Raw genomic sequence first — 12,922 nt, forward strand, 5'->3', positions numbered from 1 at the left:
CTGTGGACGTTGGCCCTACCTATGAGAGATCACTCTCCTTGAAGAATGAGACATGACAACCAGACTCTTTATTCACATAGACCTGTGACTCTTTACCAGAGGAGAATTGGCACTGGTACAGTGACTACGTGTGGAGTTGAAACCAAGGATTATGTGGGTAACTGGCCACGTTTTCTTTTAGTAGAAGGAAAACATAAAATGCTGAGCACCTTTGTATGGGCGATCTAACAATGTGATGGCATCATATCAACAGGAAAATGAAGAGTCTTATTTTCTCTGTAGAAGTTAAGTGGCAACAAATGGCAAAAATACCCTTTAGATGGGTCAAAAGATGCACACTCCTGTACTTAGTGTCCTTGATCAGTCATGAGCAGTTTGGTGGGCTCTCTTTTCCTCTCCTGCAGTGATCAGTAGTGATGAAGATGAAAGATCTGGATGTAAAGGCTACAACTATGCTTCATTCTTGGATTTGTTATGCTTGTATCTTTTTATTTTTATTTTAAGCATGAGGAATAACACGGGAAGTAACAAAACTGTATTCAGACTTCACTGGCCTTTCTGATTCCCAATCAGATACATACATATGGATTCAGATAAAACAGGGTATGAATGTGATATGCTTTTTAAAAAAAAAAAAAAGATTTCATGTGTTTTAGCAACTTGACAGAATTTGTCAGTTTCCAGCTGAATCCCTCTTTTCAGGGATTTTAACTCAGCAGCCATATTTGTGCTGGGTTCTCAGTTTGGGAGCACTTATTTATTTTATTTTTTTTCCAAATGATGGGATGGGGAGAAAAATCAATTCTATTTTTAAATTAGAATAGGTTCAAACAGGAAGAGAATGAAAAACTAGTGATATTTTGTGTGTGTGGCTGCTTTTCTTTAAAGATAGACTTTTAAAAAAACAACTGAAATGTTGCAATCCGTAATGTAGATTACAGACTTTGGCTTTTTTTTTTTTTTTTTTTTTAGAAAAATAAATTATAAAAGCAACCACAAGCTATTTGGTTTTGCATGAGTAACTGTTGTGGGTGTGCAGTAATTCAACAAAAATTTCCCAAGGATTTTTCACAGGCCCACTGGGTGCACACACAAAAGCTGCATTGTTACACTCTCTATGGCCTATTGTGTCCATGATCTACATGTTAAAGCGTCCCTGAACATTAGCTAACAGAGTAGACAGCAATGGTTCAGAAAAAGGCAGTGTAGCCTATTGATCTAATAATTCACCTTGTGCAAAAGCCCCTATATAGCGATGCACATGATACAGTTCTAAAGAGCATCAACCCCATCCTTCAACTTGCCCAGCCTCACTGTTGCAGCACAAGCCACACACTGGAATACCCAGGCACAACAGAGGGTGAACTGACTACAGTATTAATCTCTGGGTCTGAATTCACTTGGTTTGGTGGGTTTAAATTACATCCATGGCGTTGTATTAAAAGAGAATGTTTTGGGTTAATACAGACTTGCGTATAGAATATCAGGGTTGGAAGGGTCCTCAGGAGGTCATCTAGTCCAACCCCCTGCTCAAAGCAGGACCAATCCCCAACTAAATCATCCCAGCCAGGGCTTTGTCAAGCCTGACCTTAAAAACCTCTAAGGAAGGAGATTCCCCCACCTCCCTAGGTAACCCATTCCAGTGCTTCACCACCCTCCTAGTGAAACAGTTTTTCCTAATATCCAACCTAAACCTCCCCCACTGCAACTTGAGAGCCGGCTTTAAGCACAAAAAAAGCTAGTGACCACTTGGGGTCCACCCTTCTGAGGGCCTTAAGAAAATTTGCAACTGGCAGGCCATCTTGATTTCTCCTTCTGGCACAGAGATAGGAGAGGACGACACACTGATCTGATAGTAATCTGTTTTGGCAACTTGTGGCTCTATACATACTATAAGGCCAGCTTTGCCTGGGAAACTCTTTGTCACTTACACAGGGGTGTAACTAATTAAACCGATCAAAGAACCAATTTTGAAAAGGATTTTTTTTTAAATGCAAAGCCTGAGATTTTAAAAATAATTGCCCATGATTTAAATCTGACTGCAACTCATTTGTAATTCTCCCCTCCACTACTGTCACAAGTCAACCTGACTCCCCTGGGTGCTTCAGTTTAAAACATGCAACCAGAAAAGACATTAGGCATTAGGTTGAGATTGCTCCACAAACAAAAGCTGGTGAATTTTTTTACCCTGAGCCAGGGCTCAGAAAAGTAAGTTGTTACATTTGCAAACACCACCTCAAAAATGTGAACTGAGTGTAAATGATGGAGAGATGAGTCTGCAGACAGCCTGGAATGATAGCTTGGACAGGTGTGAACTGTCCATCTAGCCCAGTATCCTGTCTTCCGACAGTGACCTGTACCAGATGCTTCAGAGGAGAGAACGGAACAGGGCACTTTGAGTGATCCATCTACTGTTGTCCAGTCCCAGCTTCTAGCAGTCAGAGGTTTAGGGACACCCAGAGCATTGGGGTTGCGTCCCTGACCATCTTGGCTAATAGCTATTGATGGACCTATCCTCTATCAACTTTTCTAATTCTTTTTTAAACCCAGTCATACTTTTGGCCTTCAGAACATCCTCTGGCAACAAGTTCCACAGATTGACTGCGCATTGGGTGAAGAAGTACTGCTTTATGTTTGTTTTAAACCTGCTGCCTATTAATTTCATTGGCTGACCCCTGGTTCGTGTGAGATGTGAAGGGGTAAATAATACTTCCTTATTCACTTTCTCCACACCATTGATGATTTTATAGACTTCTACCATATCTCCCCTCAGTTGTCTCTTTTCCAAGATGAACAGTCCCAGTCTTTTTAATCTCTCCTCACATGAAAGCTGTTCCATACCCCTAATCATTTTTGTTGCCCTTCTCTGTACTTTTTCCAATTTTTATATATCTTTCTTTGAGATCGGGCGACCAGAATTACACATGGTATTCAAGATGTGGGTATACCATGGATTTATTTTGTGGCACTATGATATGTTCTGTCTTATCTATCCCTTTCCTAATGGTTCCTAACATTGGCTTTTTTTTAACTGCTGCTGCACTTTGAGCAGATGTTTTGCAGAGAACTATCCACAATGATTCAAAGATCTTTTCTTAAGCAGTAACAGTTAATTTAGACCCCATCATTTTGAATGTATAGTTTGGATTATGTTTTCCAATATGCAATACTTTGCATTTATCAACATTGAATTTCATCTACCATTTTGTTACCCAGTCACCCAGTTTTGTGAGATCCCTTTGTAACTCTTTGCAGTCTGCTTTGGACTTAACTATCTTGAGTAATTTAGTATCTGCAAACTTTGCCATCACACTGTTTACTCCTTTTTCAATAACATTATTACACCTCTACCCCGATATAACGCTGTCCTCGGGAGCCAAAAAATCTTACCGCGTTATAGGTGAAACCGTGTTATATCGAACTTGCTTTGATCTGCCGGAGCACGCAGCCCCACCCCCCCGGAGCACTGCTTTACTACGTTATATCCAAATTTGTGTTATATCAGGTCGCGTTATATTGGGGTAGAGGTGTATGCTGGTAAAAGCCTAGTTTAGCTACAGTTTGCTAAACTGGAATAAGCTATACCAGTAAACACTTTTATACTGGGATAACTGTATCTACACTGGGGAGGAGAAGGGTGTTTGCTGCTTTAACTATGCTGGCATAGTTAAAGCTGCAAACTCTAGGCTAGACAAGGCCTCACTACTCTAGACAGAAGCTATAACATTCTTCATCTTAAATATTTTACTGAAACATAACTACAGGCAAGACAACCCTTCACAGACAGGAAAAGCTTTAGCCAGTGAGTGTAGTGGCATCTTAGGGCAGGTCTTCACTACAGGGGGGGGTCGATTTAAGATACGCAAATTCAGCTACGCGAATAGCGTAGCTGAATTCGACGTATCGGAGCCGACTTACCCCGCTGTGAGGATGGCGGCAAAATCGACCTCCGCGGCTCCCAGTCGACGGCGCTTACTCCCACCTCCGCTGGTGGAGTAAGAGCGTCGATTCGGGGATCGATTGTCGCATCCCGACGAGACGCGATAATTCGATCCCCGGGAGATCGATTTCTACCCGCCGATTCAGGCGGGTAGTGTAGACCTAGCCTTAGGCTCCAATGCTGTAACATGACATGCAAGCTATGCACAGAAACAAGCCTACCAACTCTTTGGTCCCACAGTGAAAATAAGTAAGCAAACATACCGTACTTAAAAAAACCCCCAAAAACTACAACCATACAACTACAACCTCACCAAATGAATTTGCAAACAAGCTTCTGCAAGCCAGCTTTTGGTCCTTTTGCATTTTTCAATTGACTTTTTTTTTTTTTTTTTTTTTTTTAGCAGAGGGTATGTAGCTCCACCTAGCGTCATCCTTCTATATGATAGGAAGCAGCTACCCTATATTACAGGCAGTATTTCCCTACAGATTAAACAATAAGTGATGGACTCCTCAGCTTTGCCACAGTTGCTAATATCGCAGAAATTTGTCTCCGTTCATGGTTATAAATAAGCTTGGCAGAATTCTATTTTTATTTTTTAATATAATTTTGATGGATAATTTCAATGTTTGTTTTAAAATATTTTTTCAACTTTCATCCATTTAAAATTTTCACATTTGTGGGAAATTATAAGGGGTTTAGACAATGGGGAGGTGGTTGATAGACTATTTCATGACAGAAGATGCTGAGATTCAAAAACGTTAAAGCTTTATAACCATTAAAACACAAATTGTCAACATCACATGACAAATATGCAAAGAAATATCTTTAAATAAAGCTCTAAGTTTTCTCAAGCAGCATTTTTCTTACTTTGCCTATTTGTAAATTTCTATTTCTAATATATTTTCATTGGTTGGTGTGTGTACAGTGAAATCAGCATTTACTGACATTTACTCATAAAAATCTAATCCTTTCAATCCTGGTTATAAGGCTACTTACCACTGCTTCACATTATCAAAGTGCTGTAGAAACGTTAGCTGATTCAGCCGAGTAGTACCTCCAGTCTGGATGTATGACATGCTGGAAAAGAGATGATGTCAATTTGAAATCTAGCTTTCCCCCCCCCCCCTCTTTTTAATAGTGTCTAAAGTCCCACAGCTGCCCTTGAGTCCCTGCCAAATTTTGCGGTTTTACACACACACTTGCTATTTTTTGAAAACATCTTTATTCTCTGTTGGATACAAATGAAGAGATGCTCATTGCTAACTAACGAGAAAAGGGAAACTATACCTGGTCTGTTTCAGCTAAGTGCCATCAAATGCACAGCATAGCCAAACTAAAAAACTCCAGTTTTGTTCTCTTTAAAGATATACAGACTCAGTTTTTATAGTGGAACAATTTTTATAGTGGGGGCGCTGAAGGCAGAAACCATGTATTTGAGTTGTTATTACTACTTCAAGACAAGGGGAGCGGCAGCACCCCTAGTTCCAGCAACCATGTGCAGACTTATGTTTTTCTTTTAGATAAAAAAACTAACCCCCCCAACTTAGGTAGGAGTGTAATTTTCAAAGTCTTTTTAATATACAACAATATGAATATTACATAGCCATTGTCACAGTATAGCAGACTCCAGATCTGTTTAATCCAGTACCCTGCCTTTGACTGTAGCCATTACCACCTCCTTCACAGGAAGCTCATGCAGTCAGAAGTTACGTTATAACCAACCAAGAAAGTTTCTTTCTAATCCCAATTAGACTGGTTTATTTCTGAAAGCATGAGGGGGTTTTATCTCTTCCAAAACTCGTGTTTTAAATCCGTACTATTTACTATTGTAACGGTTACAATAACTTTTCGACACTGACCTATTCTCTCCCATAGATATTAGATAATTCTGCTTTCAAAATATTGCTCTCTGTCAGTACAAATAATGAAGCAATGGGAAAACCGGCTACCATATGTTCAGATGTTCTCTTCCTCTAGAGGCTGGAAGCATTTTGCAGATGAGCTAGGGGAGCAAGTAATTTCCAGCAGGTCATGGTTGCTAAAGACATAGTACCTGTCTACACTTACCCGGTAGTTCGGCGGCGAGCGATCGAACTTCTGGGTTCGACTTATCGCGTCTTGTCTGGACGCGATAAGTCGAACCCGGAAGTGCTCGCCGTCAACTGCGGTACTCCTGCTTGGCGAGAGGAGTACCGCGGAGTCGACGGGGGAGCCTGCCTGCCGCGTGTGGACCGAGGTAAGTTCGAACTAAGGTACTTCGAACTTCAGCTACGTTATTCACGTAGCTGAAGTTGCGTACCTTAGTTTGAATTGGGGGGTTACTGTAGACCTGCCCATAAAGCCTGAAAACAGTCTCAATCCAGTTTGATCCTTGAAAAAAGCAACAGAGGGTCCTGTGGCACCTTTGCTTTTTACAGATTCAGACTAACACGGCTACCCCTCTGTTACTTTGATCCTTGAGTGGCTCTTGACTTACAGTGCTGTAATGACAGCTGGATCAGGCCCTGCAGCACTCACTGTGTGTGTGTGTGTGGGAGAACACAGGACATACTTGTCTAGTATTCAGAGAGCACGGGTGTGTGATGTAGAATTTCTATTACATAGACAAGACATGCAACAACCTTCACCGCAAACTGGCAGGTTCTTCATGGGGAGCAGATGCTCCAGCCCTCAGGATTTCAGCCCTTGCCATCTCGTACTCAATAGCAGAGTACAGTGCACCAGTACGGAGTTGGTTGGCACACACCAAACTTGTTGATGAGCAACTCAACTCAACAATGTGCATCATCACGGGAACTCTCCGACTGACTCATCTTCCATGGCTTCCAGTTCTAAGCCACATCGTTCCCCCTTACCTCAGGAGGGAGATTGCTGCTTGAGAAGGTACATGACAACCCCAGCTTGCCAGCTTACCCCAATGACCTTTTTAGCCCACCAGCTACACGTCTTTCATCACGACACCCACTGTGGTTGAGGCTGCCATGCCAGGACATGACAGTGGAGTCCCTGTGGCGGGAAGACTGCTGCTTAACATCAACCACCAATCAGTACCTCGTCACAGACCCTACTGCTCACCCATCTGGCTTTGACATGCCATGTTGTCAGTAGGTCTTTCTTAACTGATTCCGGACTGGGCAAGGCCTTCGTGCAGCCAACCAGCACCGTTGGGGTCTTCGAGACAATCCAAGCTGTGGTGCAGATTAAACAATAATATGCATTGTCGAGGAGTGCTTGCTAACCAAATTCAGCAGTGAGCTCCGTGAGCTCCAAGAGCTCCACTTGGCCACTAAGAATGCTATTGCCTGGCAAATATGCAAATGCTAAATTAATAAATAAGTTCCTGATGTACAGCAGAGGGGAAGTGGCGTGACATTGCTTTAATGGCTGATAGGCAAAAGAGCAAATACGGGTGCAGGAGGAAGAATCTTGCCCCACTCAGGCTTTGTCTTCACCACAAAAAGGTGATTTTCCCAGCTGGACAATTGTAGTGGATTTTGTTGTTTTCCCCATGGAGCTAGGCGCGTTCAGCACTACACCCCGGCCTGTGGTCCAACTCCTCTAGCTACCTAGTCGTAAAGGCCATAGTGCCTCGTCTCTACTAGGAGTTACAGCAGGCTCGCTACCCCCCAGCAGGTAGCCTGGGGTAAAGGATGCACTTTCTGCTAGTGAAGACACAGCCTAATGGGGGCGGGGGGGGGGAGACGATAGGGGACCAGTCCCCGAGGAAGGGGGGAGGGACCTGTCCTATTGGAAGTGGGGAGGTGGGAGGCCCTATACCAGTGAGGGGGGTTCCTATGAAGCGCTGAGTAGCAGGAGGCAGATGCCACGCGGGAATGAGGGGCTGGGGGAGGGGCAGTTTGCCTCGCTGGGAAAGGGGAGGATGAGGCGATACTAGCTCCACCGGCCATGACTTAACTCTCCTGCTTAGGCAGGTACCCTTGGGCGCATGCGCAGTTGACTCCACAATCACATGACCACCTGAACCCAAGCACCCCCTCGACACGGCCTGCGCGCGCATTACAATCTTCCCTTCGCTGCCGCGCGGGAAGGGTACGTTCCGCCTCTCGCGCAGCTAGAACCCACACGCTCCATGGGCCGCCTCCTCATTGGCCGGGGCCCGCCGGATAGACCCTTGAACCCTCCTCCCATATTCCCTCCCCCGATCACGGTGCCTTCTGATTGGCTTGAGGTGGAGCGCGTCCCGCCCTCTTCGCCGCGTCCGCTGATTGGCTGACGGCTGGGGGCTCGCGGTCGTGTTCGGACCCGCCCACTCCGTTCTGTGTCGCGCGACTCTGTCTCTCATCTCGCCGCTTTTCCTCCTCCCCGCGGTGAACGTGAGGGAAGGAGGGAGGAAGGGGTCTTGCGGGCGCGGTGCACGCCGGGATAGGGAGTGCTCTGCGGCCAGGAGGAGGCAAGATGGATGCGGGCTTCTTCCGCGTAAGTGTTCCCCTAAGCGGGCAGGTGGAGCGGCCCGGCCGGGAGAACGCGGGGAGCCGGGCCGCGCCGCTGCGCAGCAGGGCGCCGGGTCCCCCTGCGAGCGCGGCCCTGCCTCCCTCCTCTCCCGCCCTGCGCAGGCTCCCGTGAGGAGCCGCGGCGCAGAAAATGGCGGCCGGAAGGTGGTCGGTGCGGTTCGTTCCACTCGTGGGGGGGGTGGGCCGCGAGGGGACGGTGTCATCGCGCGGGGCGGTGGGGGCCTCTGGGGCTGGGTATGTTGGAGGAGGGAGGGGGCTGCCCTTTCCTCTGGAGCTGGGGAGGGTATGTCGAGGGGGGGCAGCTCTTACTCCCTCCCCCCCGCACGCGCGCACTCATCCAAGGGCCGCGGTGAGGCCGCTGCCTCCTCTCCCGGGCCTGAGCCGCCAGGACGAGCCGGGCCTTTCCGTGCGCTAGGCCTCCGCCAGGCCCTGCTGCCATGTGGGCCGCGTGGGCCTGGTGTCCCGCGGGAGGAAGAGGGGTCGCTCTCCATCCCACGCTAGGGGCCCGGGCTGGGACCCGAACTCTGCTCGGCGTGGGCGCTCTGGAGTCTGGTTCCTGAACCTCATTCTGCGCCTGCTACTTGTCGTCATGGCCAGCGACCCTCTTGTTTTGGTTATGCGATAGAGACTGTCCAGCCCTGACAGCTGGGAAACTTTATTCATAGCGATACCTAGAACGCATCTGCCTTATCACCATGAGATGGTAGGGAGAAAGAGTGATTTTGGCCTTTAGATCCTCCGGTGCCAATCAGGCAGCAGAAAACAATTTGATATTCTTCCTACCTCCCCGGGGGAAAAACGGATCTTCACATATGGAATGGTCTAGTTACTTAGAGGGTGCAAAGCATTGGGCAAAAGCAAATGATTAAAAAATGGCTATCCTGGGTGTTTGTTCATGTTGGCTTTTGCCTTTGCTAAAACAAACACTGTGGGAAAAAATATCTGGAACATCCTTAGATGCTATAAAACTTAAATATACTCTGGATATGTTATTGTGTATCCTTCTCCCCTTTCCCCATCTTATTAGAATTAACTTGTTTTCCGTATGGGACTACAGCCAGAGGCGATCATGAGTAGGTGGCACTAAAAATATCAACTTAATTTAGCTTGGAAGAAAGACTCCAAAGCAAAGGCTGTTTGGTTGTGTATGCATGGTGCTTTAAAAACACAAGAAAAGGTTATTTTTGCCTCAGGGAGTGTACAGTCTAAGGTCATCCTCCTGCAAGCACTGGACTCTATACATTTACTGCTTCACAGAAAGAATTGGTATGCCTGGTCCTCTGGCTTTGCAGAGTTTGGTTCAAAGTCTGATTCAGGGTTTTTCCAAGTGATGTGTTTTTACACACACAGCTTTTATGGTCAGTAAGTACTCAAATAATTACAGTGAAAATACATCCGAAGAAGTGGGTTGTAGCCCACGAAAGCTTATGCTCTAATAAATTTGTTAGTCTCTAAGGTGCCACAAGTACTCCTGTTATTTTTAGTGAAAATACCTTTTTTGTAAACACATTTTTAGTTTTTGGGATTATTATAAAAGCAGGTTAGCAGTTTAATCTCTTCCTCAGAGCAAAGAGGACTGTTGCTATTGTTGATAATCTCGGGACGTTGCATGTTCTCAACACAATGTGTACAATTTACAAATTGGCTTCTTCATTGAAATGCAGATTGTACCATGCAATTTCAAATATCTCTTGGTGACCAATGCTGCTTACCATGCCTTGTGAACGTCTAGGCTATGGGGCTGAGCAAAATTCCAACTGCTTTTTTCTGCCTCCTGTGGGGGGGCGGAGAATCTTATTTCTATATCTGACTGCAGAATCTTGAATATTTGGGTGATGTGACAAATATGCTAAATTCAGGTTTGACTGAAGAGGGCACACATCAAGCATGGAAGCACTGTGGCTAGTCTCGTATTCAGATGTATCTTAATCCTTGAAAATAAATGCTAGCCCCTATGATTTCTATTCTTCAGAATTACAGAGGAGAGCATTAGGAGTTATAGCCCCATCTCTGTATGTAATGACTTCACTTATAGCATTTTATCTTGCTGACACATCTGAAGGTGCTTTTGTAGAAGATGCACAGTTTTACAATACAGTCTGCAGTGCCAAGTTAATAACTGAAAGCAAGCAAAAACAAATGTGCTTTTACTTTTTTGATTTAAAGTGGCAACATTCTTATTTCATGTCTCTAGGCATGGAGTTAGATGGTACTAAGGTTGAAGCAGTCATGCAATATAAGACTGGTGAGCTTGCAGTTCAGGATCAGATTAATTCAATTTATGTTTGCATAACAAAGAGTGACTAGAGAGCTTGGATTAAATTCTAAATGGCTTTAAATCAAGTGGATGGAGTACCTTAATGCAGCAAAAGCTCAGTATACTTGCTTGCCCTCTAGTTCCATCCCAAGCTGTATGCTAGGACCAGTATGTTAATATAAATACTTACCATATTGTAATGTATGGGAAGGTGCCTGTATAAATGCCTCTCTTTTGAATCAGTTACAATAGTAGCTGGTTAAATAAGAAATATATGAATATGAAAACATAGTTAGTGATTCAAGACTAAACAAATGAACAATATTTCAGAACCTTTGGTCTGGACAAACTGAGCTATATTAATGTTTGTTGCATCGTGTTTTAAAAAAATACATTAGGACCCAATCCTGCAAATTCATACTTGCATGTGTATGAAGTAAATGAATCTACTTATGCAAATGTTTCCAGGATTACTCAATCTCTGACTATAGTTTCACTATACATGAAAGTGAATCAATCATTTATAATGCTGTACAATCAACAAAGCAGGATTCCCCTCTTTATAACCTGTTGCTTATTACATGCTAGATTAATGAACTGTGCAGGGTGGTGGTAAATTTCAAAGAAATTTCACCTGAAGCTTGAGTAAAGGATTGAGTATTTGTAATCTTCTGTGATAATTTCAGCGTATAATGTCATTTCTGATGTTTTAGCTCTAAGGACGGGTCTACATTCAAAAGTTGTCGACCTGTGTGTGAAAAGTCCACTCCCCTGAGTGACAGATTTAAGCCAACCTAACCCTCTGCATAGACCGCTCTTCTTCCCTGGACCTAGCTACCGCCTCTCCGGGAGGTCAATTTAACTATACCGGCAGGAGACCCCCTCCTGTTTTTTTGGTGAGTGTCTACACTTGTAGCGCTACAGTATCTGCAGCTGTGCCTCTGTAGTGCTTCAAGTATAGACAAGCCCTGAGACTCCGATTTAAAACCAAATCTATCTTTGACACCAGATTTCAAGAAGAAAATGAGCACTTGAAGCTACTAAAAATAATGGGGGCAAGGGTGAATAGTAGAATTAAAAAGATTTCTCCTTTAATCTATAGCATAAATGCTCCAGTTATTTCCTTCTGCTTTTTTCTGCTCTTGGACAGAAAAAACTGAACTGATTCCTGCTGAGCAGATCTCTTTGAGAAGGCTGTATACTGCGACTCAAAATTATTTGACAGCATTGTGCATGCTTTTAGATTTGCAAGTACTGCACCATGGTGAATTATAAGATTTAAGTGTCAGAGCTCTGAAACCTGATTACCATCTTCAGTAGGATATGACGATTGGTTAGTGAAGTGGAATGCTTCTTCAAGGTGTCTGCACGGGTGGTACAACTGAATATTTTTTAATTGCTTTGCAGTTTATCAAAATTGTGTTTAATGCAAATACACCTCTACCTCGATATAACGCTGTTCTCGGGAGCCAAAAAATCTTACCGCGTTATAGGTGAAACGGCGTTATATCGAACTTGCTTTGATCCGCTGGAGTGCGCAGCCCCGACCCCCCGGAGCACTGCTTTACCGCATTATATCCAAATTCGTATTATATCGGGTCGCGTTATATCGGGGTAGAGGTGTAATATATGGCAAGTAACAAGTGGCAGACTAGCTGTGGAATAAAGTTTGATGTCATACTGACTAAAATCTATCTATCGTAGGGAACGAGTGCGGAGCAGGACAATCGCTTCAGCAACAAACAGAAGAAGCTGTTGAAGCAGCTGAAATTTGCAGAATGTCTAGAAAAGAAAGTAAGTTGAGTTTGTTTATTCGGGCATGATGGGTGTGGAATAAAGTAAACTTTAAAGATGTCACAACCAAGATGCACAAGACAAAATTCTGAATGGCTATCAATGATTTGTGTAGACATTGGAGGGAAGTCACACACAAAAATACCTATGTGCATACAAATGATGTTCAGGATATCCAAATGCATATTAAAGTACACCCTTTAAAAGGGCACACATGATATATTTTTTATATTAAAAGGATAGTGCCAGTAAGCTTTGGGCCCAAATTTAGGGTTTGGTTTTAAAAAGAGAAAACCAACTTTCAAGATGAACAGAGAATATTATTTTCAAAAGCTCCAAAGTGACTTGTCTCTAGATGCTTTTAAAATATTGCCCAAACTGTCTTCATGATTTTTTTACATTTCAGTTCTCTCTTTTTTTTTTTTTTTTTTTTTTTAAAGTTAGGCAATACCTACT

General features: G+C 43.9%; 1 protein-coding gene across 5 annotated transcripts in view; it reads left to right on the top strand.

Moving 5' to 3' along the window:
- Positions 1 to 8,202: 8,202 nt before the first annotated feature.
- SRRM1 (serine and arginine repetitive matrix 1) overlaps positions 8,203 to 12,922 on the top strand; it is a 28,205-nt gene continuing 23,485 nt past the window's right edge. For all 5 annotated transcript variants that reach the window (XM_065421790.1, XM_065421793.1, XM_065421791.1 and 2 more), the window contains exons 1-2: positions 8,203 to 8,380; positions 12,377 to 12,466. In XM_065421790.1, coding sequence (XP_065277862.1) covers positions 8,360 to 8,380; positions 12,377 to 12,466 — 111 coding nt within the window. In that variant the 5' untranslated portion in view covers positions 8,203 to 8,359. The remainder of the gene's footprint in view (positions 8,381 to 12,376; positions 12,467 to 12,922) is intronic.

Source organism: Emys orbicularis, chromosome 23 (genome assembly GCF_028017835.1).
Source record: "Emys orbicularis isolate rEmyOrb1 chromosome 23, rEmyOrb1.hap1, whole genome shotgun sequence".
In the NCBI taxonomy this organism is placed as follows: Eukaryota; Metazoa; Chordata; order Testudines; family Emydidae; genus Emys; species Emys orbicularis.